Source organism: Aspergillus lucknowensis, assembly GCF_044049455.1.
Source record: "Aspergillus lucknowensis strain CBS 449.75 chromosome Unknown BJX67scaffold_19, whole genome shotgun sequence".
NCBI lineage: Eukaryota > Fungi > Ascomycota > Eurotiomycetes > Eurotiales > Aspergillaceae > Aspergillus > Aspergillus lucknowensis.
Window position 1 is genome coordinate 227017 of NW_027263563.1, and position 13620 is coordinate 240636.

At 52.8% G+C, this 13620-nt stretch overlaps 3 protein-coding genes across 3 annotated transcripts; 1 reads left to right on the forward strand and 2 right to left on the reverse strand.

Annotated features, from left to right (window-relative positions):
- Positions 1-6: 6 nt before the first annotated feature.
- On the reverse strand, positions 7-7953 carry BJX67DRAFT_381061 (type I polyketide synthase; the record flags this gene model as incomplete). Its single annotated transcript, XM_071032934.1, has 7 exons — positions 7-828; positions 891-1214; positions 1264-6370; positions 6424-6473; positions 6525-7439; positions 7493-7579; positions 7633-7953. The coding sequence occupies 7 exons, from the start codon at positions 7951-7953 to the stop codon at positions 7-9; spliced, it is 7626 nt and encodes a 2541-aa protein (XP_070886327.1).
- A 977-nt stretch (positions 7954-8930) lies between these two features.
- On the forward strand, positions 8931-10370 carry BJX67DRAFT_372000 (transferase family protein; the record flags this gene model as incomplete). Its single annotated transcript, XM_071031182.1, has 1 exon — positions 8931-10370. One exon carries the CDS (start codon positions 8931-8933, stop codon positions 10368-10370), a length of 1440 nt encoding a protein of 479 aa, XP_070886328.1.
- Positions 10371-10982: 612 nt separating this feature from the next.
- On the reverse strand, positions 10983-13276 carry BJX67DRAFT_84628 (acyl--CoA ligase). Its single transcript, XM_071035532.1, has 6 exons — positions 12714-13276; positions 12279-12659; positions 11982-12227; positions 11770-11932; positions 11385-11710; positions 10983-11307 (listed from the first exon to the last, which is right to left on the reverse strand). Exons 1-6 carry the CDS (start codon positions 12990-12992, stop codon positions 11005-11007), a joined length of 1698 nt encoding a protein of 565 aa, XP_070886329.1. The 5' UTR covers positions 12993-13276; the 3' UTR covers positions 10983-11004.
- Between the last annotated feature and the right edge of the window lie 344 nt (positions 13277-13620).

Sequence of the window (13620 nt, forward strand, 5' to 3'; positions counted from 1 at the left end):
ATCAATCTAGGCGGCTTTCAAATTCACAACCCTGGACTCCTTGGCTACGATCTGAGCAAGCTGAGCAATACTGCCCGTACCACGGAGCACCATCAGCTGGACATTTGCCTGCAGGTATGCGCCAATCCAGTTACGGAGCTCGACAGCAACAAGCGAGTCAACTCCGTAGCTGTCTAGACTCTGCGCAGCTGAGAGCATCTCAACTGGGGTTGCGATGAGTTTACTCAGCTGTTGAAGGATGGCGGTTGTAACGATCTCGACGGCCTCCTCGACTTGAGTTGCCGAGGAAAGCAGGGTGATTGCGTCAACAGAATCACCGGCCGCTTTTTGTGTCGTGCCCTCGTACTTGACGAGGTGTGAAAAGCGCCGGTCCGCCTTGAGAAATTCCTTCCCGTGGTCAGCCTCGTCGTCTGGTGGGACGAGGCCGATGGATGCGACGCAGGCCGTAGGGCCAGCGTTGCCATGTGTGATGGCGTGGTTGAGCAGGATGAGGACATCGGAAATACCAATGGATCCAAGACCGTTGCGTTGAAGAGCTTCGGCAACCTCGGGGTTCTCAGAGACGTACCCTACTTCACGAACGGGCCCAATGTTGATAGAGAATGCGGGTTCACCAGCATTCGCCATATGCCGTACAAAAGCATCTTGAAAGGCGCAGGCCGCACCGTAATTGGCTTGACCGTAGTTTCCGCGAAGGGCGACAGTGGAAGACATCATAACGAAGAAGGAGAGGTTCTTGAATGTGGCGTGCAGGTTTTGCGAGCCTCGGACTTTGGATGCAAGAGCAGTGCGCCAGTCTTCCACCGTCATTTCTTCGAAGAGAAAATCCTTGGCGCAATTAGCAAAGTTCCGCAATATCCTAATTATAACCTGGAGACAAGATGACCTACCCGTAAAACCATCGCGGAGTTAATTATACCCCGAACAGGCGGCAATCCATCTCGCGCAAGATTTTGGGCCATGGCAGCAACCGCTTCAGGAGATGCAACGTCGCAACAAGCTGCCAACAGGGTTACACCCTGCCGGCGAATGTGTTCGACAAATGCGCGGCTCTCAGTATCGTTTGCACCAGAGCGGGAAACTGAAATGATATTCTTCGCACCGTGTTCAGACAGCCAGGAAACAATAGCCCGACCCAGGCCACCAAAGCCCCCAACGACGATATATGAGGCATCTTCGGCCAGTCGAGCTTGGGCAGGCATAGATGGAACAGCCTATAAAGTTAGCATGAATATGCGGCAACCACTAATTCTAGGTACTCACCTTGACTTGCTGGTTCTCTTCAACGGTAAGGATTATCTTTCCGGTATGCTTGCCAGCTTGGATTTGGCGGAAGGCTGTCTCAATGTCAGAGATCGGCATTGTTGTAAGAGTCACTGGGCCAATGGAGCCAGCCGCAGCGAGCTCCGCGACATCATGAAGCAGCCGTCGGGCCAGGGGCTTCTTTTCCTCAATAACAGCGGTCAAGTCGACGTAGGCAAATGTGATGTTTCGAAGAAGGAACTCCATGGGCATTAAAGCGTCGTCCATGAGATCCTTCCGTCCAATCTCGACAAAGCGCCCGAAAGGCGCCACAAGATTGCAGGACTCGCGGAAGATCTCGCCGCTGAGAGAGTTTAGGACAACATCGACACCGTATCCACCAGTCATTTGCTTGATTTCCCCATAGAAACCAGTTGTTCGACTTGAGAAGATGTGGTCGTAAGGGATGGCATACCGGTCATGGAGCAATTCTCGCTTTGAGGCGCCGCCAACTGTAGCGAAAATCTCTGCTCCAAGGTGTTGAGCAAGCATTATGGAAGCTTGGCCAACAGCACCAGCCGCGGAATGGATAAGAATCTTGTCGCCCTTGGCCAGGGAGCCTTTATCAACTAGAGAATAGTAAACTGTCGCCCAAACGATGGGTAGCGACGCGCCCTCCGCGAAAGTCATTGAGTCTGGAATGATTTGGCAGCAGTCACCGTGGACCGTTGGGTAGTTTGTATAAGAACGAGAGTAAAGAGCGCAAACCCGATCTCCAGGTTTGAAGCGATTCTTCATGTTTTCGCCGACTTCAACGACAACGCCACTGCAGTCATTTCGCATCTCTGTGATGCCTTCCAATTGCCCGGCAGCAATCAAGACGTCCTTGAAGTTGATACTAGCGGCTCGAAGCTCGAAGCGCACGTCATCTGGGCCAACAGGTGGGGCGTCAATATCATCCTTCCACCGAATACTCTCCAGTAATCCCGGAACTCCTAGTTCCGCAGATAAGATTCGGCTCGTACCAACAAACGGAACGAGTTCCGGCGCCGCCTGCCGGCTGGTCAGTGCCACCTCCTTGCTGATATCAGCTCGGTGGACGAAGCGCGGCACAAACAGCTGTCCATTCTTCTCCGTAAACTCATTATCAACTTCGCTTGCGGGAAGTTGGAGGTCAAACGTCGGGCTACTGAGAAGGACTGGGAGAGTCTCCACTAGCTTCTCCAAGATCGGTACATTAGGTGTTTGGATATCCAACGTGACCTGCCGTAGGCTGGGATATTCCAGGCGCATAGTCCGGGCAAATCCCGCCCATAAACCGCCTTCTGCGCCAGACAAATCCACCATGCTACCATTACTGACAAACACAACGGCACGTGCTTGCCAGATCCAGTCTTTAAAGGACCGCCATGTTTCTGAATCTGGGTCATCACAGAGCACTCTGGCTACCTCTGGAAGCAAGACAACAATACCTCCGGCTTCGGAAGGTGCTGTAATGGAGCCAAAAGTAACCCTAGAGTCGGAACAGGCCTTCTGAATGGCATACACCTGGTCTTTTGGGATACTTGCGTCGGACGAACCGGCGAGGAGGTGAATCGGGAGTGCCTCTTCGCTCGCTTTGGGGTATGGGGCACTGGAGATAATGACGCTTAGGTAACCGCCGTCCTCCTCTGGGTAATCAACGAAAGCTGTTTCTGGATTTACAAAGTTTGCACGCTCTAACCGAGCGTGCCACTCGGTTGGTGTTAGAATAGGCGAGAGCGTACGACCTTCTTCGTAGCCGGACCACCACCCCTCGAATAGTCCGAAGACCAAATTGCCAAAGATGGCGTTTTGGGACACTTCCATGAGGATGAATTTGCCTCCCGGTTTGAGTAAGGGCCGAATATTCCGAAGTGTCTCGTCGATGCGAGGTGTAGCGTGAATGACATTCGAGGCTACAATGAGGTCATACGAGCCTTCTTCGAAACCCTGATCTTTGGCGTCCTGTCCAATGTCCAACACGCGAAACTCGACAACATCAGCGAGGTCACCTAAGCGCTCCTTGGCTGGTTCGAAGAAGCCGGTTGAAAGATCGGTGAAGTCATAGCGTTGGACATAGCGGTTATCGCCGCCGTTCAAGACTTTCAAAATAGGTTCTGTTGCAGACCCAGTTCCAGCACCAATCTCTAGAACTTTGAGGCCGGGGTTAAACCGTCCCAGCTCATGGCAGTAAGCAGCTATTTGCGGGTAGACTCTAGCGGAGGACCATTCCGAGTAGACACGGGATAGGAGATTGTTAGGGGTCAGGAGTGACAGCGCAGAAGTCTTCCCAGTGAGGATATCAGACAAACGCGGACCCAGAACGGCGATCGCTTCCCCGATGACGTTAAGTGTCATAGGGTCAATATCTAGGAGGGAGGGATCGTAAGCCTCATTCTCAATGGTCTGCATCCACTCGAAATAGCGCAGCAAATAATCCTTTGAAATATCGCTTGGTGATACCTCGCGCAGAGTTCTTTGTAGATGGTTGATGGAAATTGCATCCAGAGCGCGGTTGCTTTCGGTGAGAGAACCGGGCTCAATGTTGGCCTTGCAGATCCCATCCCGATGGTTCGTCGTCCAAATGTCAACGTATGGGACGAGCGTCATAGAGTGAGATGCTTCCCTCTTAGAGACGGCTGCAGGAATGTCGCCTCCTAAGTTTGTGACGCGGATGCCCTGCGCTACGAAGACCATCGAGTTGGCTGCGGCCGGGTTTCGGGCGTCGACATCAAAAACGAAGGGATCATTTCGACGGAATGAGGAGCAGACCAGATCGTTTCCCGCGGTTGTCTGATGATTTGCAAACCACAATTGCTTGATGAATGTTGGCACGTATGCGGAAGAGACACCATTTTCAATGGTGAGTACGGATGACACGCCGTGGAAGAGGCAAGAGTCAAGAACAGCAGGGTGAAGCAGATCGTCGACTCCTCCGGGTGCTTCGGTTTCAGGAACTCGAGCGGTAGTCACAGACGAGTGTTTGCTGCTCCGTATCTTGTACACATTGTTAAAGGGGTATTGCCAGTCCATCCCACAACGTTGTCCCATAAAGTAGAATTTCTGGGGACTAACCTCCCGAGTGCACTCGGCATTGACGCGCGCAATATCTTCAGATGTGATCACACTTTTGAATCCTTCGACAGAGTCAACTTCCGCTTGAACGAGTCCGCGACAATGCTCCGTCCATTTCTGATCAGGTGTGACCGTAAAGATGCGGAACTCGGTCCAGATACCTGACGACTCGCGCGAAGTCCTGGCCTGGGGTCGTAGGGAGAGTGTAATCTCAACGTCAGGAACGTCCTCAGATAGCACAAGGCCTTTCCCGAAGCTAAGATCGCGGAATCGGATATATTCAATTCTGACAGCGGGTTTAGTCGCTGTCATGTGCTGTCGGATAGCTTGAATGGCCATGGTAATGTAACCGGCCGCGGGGAATGTGATAAGGCCCTGGATGACGTGCTTACGGAGCCAAGGAGATTCCTTGAGGCTAAGAAAACGTCGCCAGCGGGGTTCCAACCGATTGACATCTGGAGAAAGATTCCCAAGAAGTTCATGGGGTAGGTGTGGTCGGTGGCGGTAGTCTTTGGACAGGCGGGTTTCATGCCAAAAGACACGATCGTGGTCAAACGAGTACGGCGGCAGATCCACGAGCATCTGGATGGGCCCCTCCTTGGAGTCCTTGTTAAGGTCGTGGAGGCGCACTGAGCCATTCTTGATCACTAGGAAACCCAAACACCGAAGTAGAGACGTTTCCGCGTCACTTCCTCGTTTCAAGGTGTTCGTATATGATACTTGGCCATGAGGCCCTGGAATCGTCTTCAAGATCTGGTTCACCGGACCCTCAAGCTGTGAATGGGGGCCAACCTCCACTATGGTGTCAATAGCCTGACCGTTGTACTCCTGTTCGCACAGAGCTTTTAAGGCTTGAGAGAACAAAACCGGGCTCACCAGGTTTTGGACCCAGTACCGGCCGTCAAGGACGGTGTTCTCGTCGAGCTCCTTACTCGTGACGGAACTAAACATGCGAACAGAGGAACCAGTAGGCTTCGCTCTTAGGCTCTTTAGGGCCGTGGTATACTTGTCCTCAAGGAGCTTCATCTGATGTGAGTGATAGGCGGCTCCGTGGGTCATGAGCTTGCGGTTGAAGACCCCTTCTCCATCCAACACTTCTTTTAAACGGTCAATTGCGGAGCCATCTCCCGAAACAGTCACACTCGATGGACTGTTATAACACGCTACCCTCATTCGGCCGAAATCGGGACCGATCTTACTGATGTGCTCCTCGGCAACGTTGGGTGGAGCGCCCACCGCGATCATTGCACCTGGAGATTGGTTTCCAGCCACGAGGTCACCAGCCAGCCGGCCGCGGTGGTAAGCGATCGTGATAGCGTCTTTGAAAGAAACAGCCCCGGCGGCATATGCGGCAGCGATTTCCCCGCTGGAATGCCCAAGCACCGCGGAAGGTTGTACTCCAAACTCATTCAAGAGGTCGACCAGCGCGAGTTGGATAGCAGTGCACAGGGGCTGAGAGAATGTTGGCTCGTTGACCCGGGAGTCCATCTTCGGCCGACAAAGCTCACTAAGGAGGTCCCAGGGGCAACCAAGGCGCGCTAACTGCTGACGAGCATGCTCCAGGGAGCGGACAAATGAAGGATAACTCTTGAGAAGGTCGCGGCCCATCTCCGCGTACTGCGCACCTTGTCCACTAAAGACGAGTGCGATGCGAGATTGACCCATCTTCTCCCGTCGAGGAACCGGTGAGTAAGCTGCTGTATTTAGCTGGCTTACCAGGTCATCCAAATTCGCTGCGATTAGCGCCACTCTGAAGGAGTGAACAGACTGTTTTCCAAGGGTATAGGCGAGGCGAGCCAGCACAGCATCCGGGTTGATTGAGTCCAGATGCTTCGCAACAAGGTACCGTGCCAGCCTAGCACACATTCTCTGGCATGCCTTTTCACTCGCTGCGCTGACCATGAACACCCTTGGTTTCTCAGAATGGTAAGTTAACTGAATTGAATTGCTTAATGATGGCCGTCCAAAGGTTGACAGCGCGTCCCCAGCCGCATCAATAATGACGTGTGCATTCGTTCCGCCATAACCAAAGCTGCTGGAAGTCAGTCCAAATCATTTCGTGGCGATGAGATGGTAGTCCCATACCTGTTAAGCGAGATTCTGCGAAGGCTTTGTCTCTCAAGTTGGACGGGAATCTGATAGATTCGTCAGTGAGTTTGCGGGTTAAAGGGCCAACGGATACATACTCGCAGGTTCCACTCTTCAAGAGGGATATCTCGATTGGCCACCTTGTAGTTCACCTGGGGAGGGATAAGACCGTGTTCCAGCATGAGAACAGATTTAATCAAGCCAGCGAGACCGGCAGCACTCTCAGTATGCCCAATATTACCCTTGATAGATCCAATCGGGAGAGGGCGTGAAGCCGATCGTCTGTGTGTTAAGGCTGCCGCAATAGCGCTCGTCTCAATCGGATCCCCGACCTTTGTGCCCGTGCCATGTGCTTCCACGTAGTCGGCATATAACTCCAGCTTGGCCTGTCGATACGCCTTTATTATGGCTTCCTTCTGTGCGGTAGCGCTCGGTACGCTGATACCAGGGGTTCTACCATCCTGGTTCAGAACGGAGTTTCGAATCACAGCACGGATGGGATCGCCATCTCGTATCGCAGCGGACAATGGCTTTAGGACCACGCCTGTCGCGCCTTCCCCTCTCCCATAGCCATTGGCGCGAGCATCAAATGGATAGGACCGTCCTTCTTTCGAAAACATCTTCAAACGACTCTGATAGTGAAATCGTTGAGGATCTAGCAGTAGGTTCACGCCTCCCACGAAGCATTGAGTGGTTTCTCCGTTGCGCAAGCTGAGAACGGCTTGGTGTAATGCCACCAGACTTGACGAGCAACCAGTGTCCATTGTAAAGCTCGGGCCTCGTAGGTTGAATATATATGATATCCGGTTCGATGTTATCGCCGGCCCGGTACCTGTAACCAAGTACAATGGTGGATGCTCGATATCTCGAGTCGCTATCTCGTGGTAATCCGACGCCCATTGGCCAACATACACACCAGTGTTTGATCCCCAGAGGGAGTCCATTGTAATCCCTGCATTCTGAAATGACTCGTAGGCGACTTCGAGCATAAGACGTTGTTGAGGATCCATTGCCTGTTTCCAGCCCGTCGTCAGAATCGTTCTATCAGTTGAAATAAGGGACGTACCTGTGCCTCGACTGGGTTCACACCAAAGAAAGTGGCGTCAAACGCACCAATATCCTCTCGCAGGAAGTGCCCTCCACATGCATTTGTCTACTGTTGTATTAGAAGGCGGGCTTTCCTGGCGAGGCTCATAAATTGCTTACAGTTCCTGATCTTGTTCCCGTCGGCTCTTGGAATGCCTTCATATTGAACCGCGCCCCTGGTCCCGGGGTCCATGCTGAACGGCCAGCTTTCAACATATCCCATAGAGCAGAAACATCGGTTGCGGTTCCCGAGAGTCGACATCCCATGCCAATGATGGCGATGGGTTCGAGGGAGCCATGCCTGGACTCGTGGCCACGTTCGTCGGACGTATTACTCTCATTGTCGCTGAGGACGGACCATGGCGATGAAGAGAGCCTCTCGCTGTCTGCGGTCTCACTCTCAGCCCCTTCTAGGGGCACTCTGGACGCCTCACTCGGCATGATTGTGTGTTGGAACAGAAATGAGCGGAGACTGAGACGTCGGCCATGCACTATTGCATTGGGTATTGTGCGATATTTACGGAGTTTCAAAGAAAAAGAAAACAAAAGCCTACAGGAGAGAAAGCCTCGGGCAACTGTTCACAATATCAGTCTCTTCTCTGTGAGAGCTCTGTGTCCCCGAGCCGCGAGGTCGGGTCCATTCAGTCCTTGTCATTTCCGTTCTGGACTGGAGGCGGAGCCCACCACGAGCATATTCCACCAGCGATGAATCAGAACGCTTCCGTTCTTCAGAGGGATGGAGTCTGTGGCACTCAGCAATGATCTTTCGGTGTGGTCAGCTCCTGCAGGTCACAAACCCGGCGCCATTCGAGGCCGCCCTGGACGTGGCTGCCGGAGAGTGGACATCGACGCGGGCCAGTGCACTGGCTAGCAAGGGTCCGACACGCTCAAAAACTCCGACACCACGAAGGAAATGTGATCAACAGGCCAGACGAAAGCCCTGAAGACAGGCCATGATCGAGCCAATCTGCCCAGACGAACCAGATCGACAGGCGGATTGACGCGAAGGAATCACCGATCGGCGGCACTAGTTTGGCGCGAAGGAAAAGCCAAGTGGAGCAATTCCGATGGGCGCTGAAATTAGAAGGGAGAAGCTGGAGGAGAGATGGCGCAAAAACGAGGTCTGGTTGGAGGGCATGTCGCTGGGGCAAGAGACATGGTGGGGGATGAAGGAAAGAGCCATGTTGACGTTTTGAAGGGGCCTGGCAGTGGCAGTATGGCTGGCAGTGCGTCGCGATTGACTCCACAAGGGGACAATCCGAGGTCTTCCCATATAATGGATGGAAGATGGAGCTGCCCGAGCTGGCACCTGTCTTGTGGCATCATCTGGGGAAAAACAAACCCTTCATCATCCCTCTGACATCTGTCCTCCCCTGTGTCCCTCCTCTTCCGATCCACGATCACACCTTTTCACCATGATGGAGGAGACGGTAGTCAAACTCAGCGTGCCTCTCAGTGAGGATGTGATTCAGTTATCAGCGCTGGATCAACAAATTATGCGATTTTACGCAAAGACCGTTCTGGTTTTTGAATTGGACTCGGCAAAGAAGACAGACGATATCGTTGACCATTTGAAGCACGGCCTGGCTGTGGCCTTGAGTGAAATCCCCGACTTCGCAGCGACTGTTGCCCCCGTACCTGGCTCCGCGCGAAGGGATTTGGAGCTACGCATCGGGCCGGAATCAGGCATACCACTGAGAGTGGTTGACCAAACGAAGCAAGACTCCTGGGTGTATGGAAGCTACTCGGACCTGGCAGCGAGGCACTTCCCGATCTCCGACATCCCACACGATATCCTATTCATTCCGCAGCCAGCTCCAGACGCAGATGGACTCCCCGCATCGCTTCTTCAAGTGAATCTCATCGATGGTGGCGCTCTCATCGCGATTGCATGGCATCACGCAATATGCGATGCGAGAGGTATCAATATTCTAATGGACGCCTGGGCCCGTCATACAAGAACTTGCTTTACACAAGGCAAGCCGGATCTTGCCGGGACCCCAGCTGAAGGCTCTCGGGATCGCTGGCGCTTAAACCACGGCCTGCGCGACGTCACGATTGATGATCTCCCGGAATATACCATCGACAGTTCCGCACGCCAGTCTCCTAGCGGCTCCCCGCTTCTCGACCGTGAGCACACCGTCACAGTCCCTTACACAGTTAGCACCTGGTACTTCAGCGCAGCATCTCTCCAAACCCTCAGAAACGCCCTCGCACAAGCTGAGACCGACAAAGCTGCGCAATTTACCAAGGTTGAGGCCGTATCTGCTCTGGTGTGGAAGCATATGTCCATCGCGCGGCGGCTAGATCAAGCCTACCCAGATGGTTCATCACTCTTCACGACGCGCCTAGACTTCCGCGCGAGAACAAAACCTCCATTCCCAGACAATTTCATTGGAAATATCAATGAGCCAACTGCGCGGGTCCGCATTCCTCTCTCCGAAGTGTGCTCCCCTTCCACACCCGAATCCATCGTCACCCTCGCTGAGGCCGTCCGCGTCGCCACAGAAAGCACAGGTGAGCGAAGCGTACGCACACTCATCGGCCTCGTCAACAGTGCTCCGGCTGTCACAGACGTAACCTGGAAATATAACTACTTCCCCGGTCCCGACCTCGGTGTTACCGATATCTCTGGTATTGAGGCACTAAAGCAGAGTTGGGGCGGGGCCTTGGGTACACCTACTTCCCTGCGGTCTTATTCCCGGGAGACTGGGTTGTTGTATCTGTTTCCCCAGGACCAGGATGGCGGCTTCGAGATCCAGATCCAGTGTGAGAAGGAGGCGGTGGAAAAGTTGAAGGTCGATGAGGTCTTCAGCCGGTATTGTGTCTTTAAGAGAATCTCCCTGTATAATGAGTAATACTCTCGAGATGCTATTGAGTGTAGACTTAATATAGATAAATTTGTCGTGATTCGGTTCATTCCAAGTTCTCCTTCCCGCTGAAATCAACATGACAATTGGCCAGATTAAATATTTATATACGCCAAATATGCCAACCAACTATATATCTTCAGGGAGCAGCTGGTTGACTCTGTTACGAAACAAACTAGAAGCGATTGACAACAGCATCTCATCTCTGAATATGTATATACGCATTTGGTAGTAATCCTCCCCCACCTGCACTTCTCCCGCCTAAGTTTTGGAAGAACCAAACCTTGGAAGGTGCGACTTGGTTCAACGCGCCTGTGGGATGAGGAGCACGGACCTCGACGCCTGAGGCTTCAATTTGCCATTTTCGGACCTGTCATGGCAAACTCGTGGACGTGGACGAGTTCCTCGGGTCCTCGTGCAGGATGCATAATTACTGCACCTCACGCGAGCTCCGGCATAATCCGGCGGAGAAAGTATTACTCCGACGAGAAGGTCTCGACTGCTCGATGGGATCTCAAACGGAGGTCGGAATATCCTTCAAGGAGGCAGCCGAGCTGCATGAACATAACATACTATTGATTATTGTTTTTTACTTTTTCACCCGCTGATGGCAACAGATTACTCAATTCAAAGCTCTCAGATCCTTCTTCAGCACCTTGCCACTTTCGCTCTTTGGCAGCTTCGCAAGGAACTCAATCCGATCATGCAGCCAGTGTGACTCATGCAGCTTCCCCTGCACGAACTCATCGATATGATCTGCAAGATCTTCCTCGTCTGCGTCCGGCATCTCGGTCGCCGATCGCACGATGTAAGCCTTGGCTCGTTCGCCGGACATCTCGTCGGGGACTCCGATCACCGCGGCATCGATGACGGCAGGGTGCGAAAGGAGGACAGATTCGATGTCACGAGGGAGGACTTGTTCGCCCTGTATTTCGGAATGTATTAGTCAAACGATGTCTTTATGTCGCCTTGCTTTCTGGCACAAAGGGAGGCTAGGCTCACCTTAACTTTAATCATATCCTTGATGCGATCAAGGATAAACAAATGAGCGTTCCCGCTGGGCGCTTTCCGAAAGACTCCAATGTCGCCTGATTTCAGCCACCCTTTATCATCAAAGGTGTTCTTGTTTGATTCGTCGTCGCCGAGGTATCCTGCAAAGACACTGGGGGAGTTGAAGTGGACTTCTCCTGGCTCGTCGAAGCCCTCGGCGTCTTCGCCGTTGGGCTTGACTAGTCGAATCTCGAACTGTGGGACGAGACATCCAGAGGACCCATGCCATACGTCGTGAGCGCTCGTGAATGTTGCAATGACGCCAGTTTCAGTGAGACCTGTTTTATGAGTCAGCCAGTGTTTCCCTTTGGCTAACGGGTGGAATGTGCCCTGGTACCGTATGCGTGGATGAACTTCCAATGTGGCCGGAGGTTATGAAGTTTCGCAGCGATATTGCGGTCTAATGCGGCGGCTCCAGTGACGATGGATTGGACGGACGAGATGTCGAAGAGATCAAGCAGGAAAGGGTTCGCAGCAAACGCGGCAAGGATTGGAGGTACCTTGCAAGCCATGTCAGGCGGCTTTCTTGACGTTTTGAGTGAGACTTACAAGGTATAATCGCTCAATTCGATATTGAGGAATGGTCTTCAGCATCAGTTGCATATCGAACCGGGGGATGACGATGAGGGAGTCGCCGCGATAGACCATGATATGTCCCAGTGCCAGCCCATAACCGTGAGTGAACGGGATAGCCCCGATCGCAACTTCATTTCTTCCCGATTTGTCGTAACTCTCGAACATACTCGCTTGGAGTACATTCGAAATGAAATTGTAGTGCGTGATTTTAGCCAGTTTCTGCGTTGCTGGTTAGTCGCCCATATCTTGTTCGCGAACGGCGATACAAACCTGTTTCCCTGAAGTTCCGCTTGTCGCACAGTAGTATGCGACTTGTGTTTGTGCGCGGCCCTTTTCCCAATTCAGCGGTGGAAGTGCTTCCAGTTTCTCGCCCTCAGTGATCAGCGTCTCTACCGACTTGAAATGATCTATAGGCTCCGGATTCTGGAGATACCCTTCTGGAAGGGCCATTGTATAAATTTGGTCACTGGGAATGGAGAGTTCTTTTGCAACCTCTAAAGCATTCGCGACGAGTGACTGGCAGGTGAAGATGACCCGGCATTTTGCCCGGGTCATATGCGCCACGATTTCGGGGACGATGCTGAAGGGATGGACGGGAAGGCAGATGCCATTGACGCGATGCACTGCCCAGCAGAGGACGAAAAAATCGAGCTGGAAGTAGCGACCATGTCAGAGAGGAACGTCAGATGCGCGGATGTTACCAACCGTATTCCAGCTGTATACGGCGACTACTTTGTCCTCTGGAGACCCCTCGTTCGGTGACCATCCGAGCTCTCGCGCGAGGGAGCGAGATAGAAATTCCACCCGCTCGAGGAGGGTCTTCGTTGTGTATTGCTTCCCGGTTATTCCATCCACAAACGGAGGTTTTCCACCACACTGCGGGGGTAAACTCGCATTTCCCCGCAGGGCGAACTGGCCGACAGTGATGGAATCAGGAATTTCAGTGGGGATCTGTGGCACCCAGGAAGGTGAGGAGAAGACCATGATGGAAGACTGAATCACGGAGACTCTGAAGTGAATGCTGGGGGTTTGATTCTCACGATGTGCGCTGCTGCTGTTTTGAGGGGACCTTTCTGTCTGCAATGGGATTCATGCCCAGCAGCTCTGCGGCAACAGTCAATGGCTGACATTTTGGGCAGCTCCACCTCTGGGGGATCTTCTGAATCGTCTGGCGTCAGATTTGGTGGGAAGGCCAGAGCTTTGTGATCTGCAGAAGTGAGGTTGAAAAGAGAAAGCTGGGCAGGCGCCTGCGGGCCGTCAAGGAACGCCATGCATGGGCCTCGGCGCCTCAGCTTCCAAAGTCACTGATTCTGATAGGGCCGTGGTGTTAAGCCCACCAGCACTGGGAAGAAGCAACTCCTGGAGACCTGCCAGCCACGTCACGAATGGTTCTTCCCTCACACTTTATCGATTTTTTTTTTTGAACTAAGCTTTGTGGCCCAGCATTGAGTCGGTTACCTTGTTGGGAATGGTTTGTTGGCCGCCCCAATTGGCAGTTGATGTATCATTGTTGATGATTTGTCTTTCGTAAGCCCTCAGCAAGATCGAAGATTTCAGACGAGAAGGACTGAAAAATGAAGTCGAAAGGGTGAGACAGCTCCTCGTGGGCCTC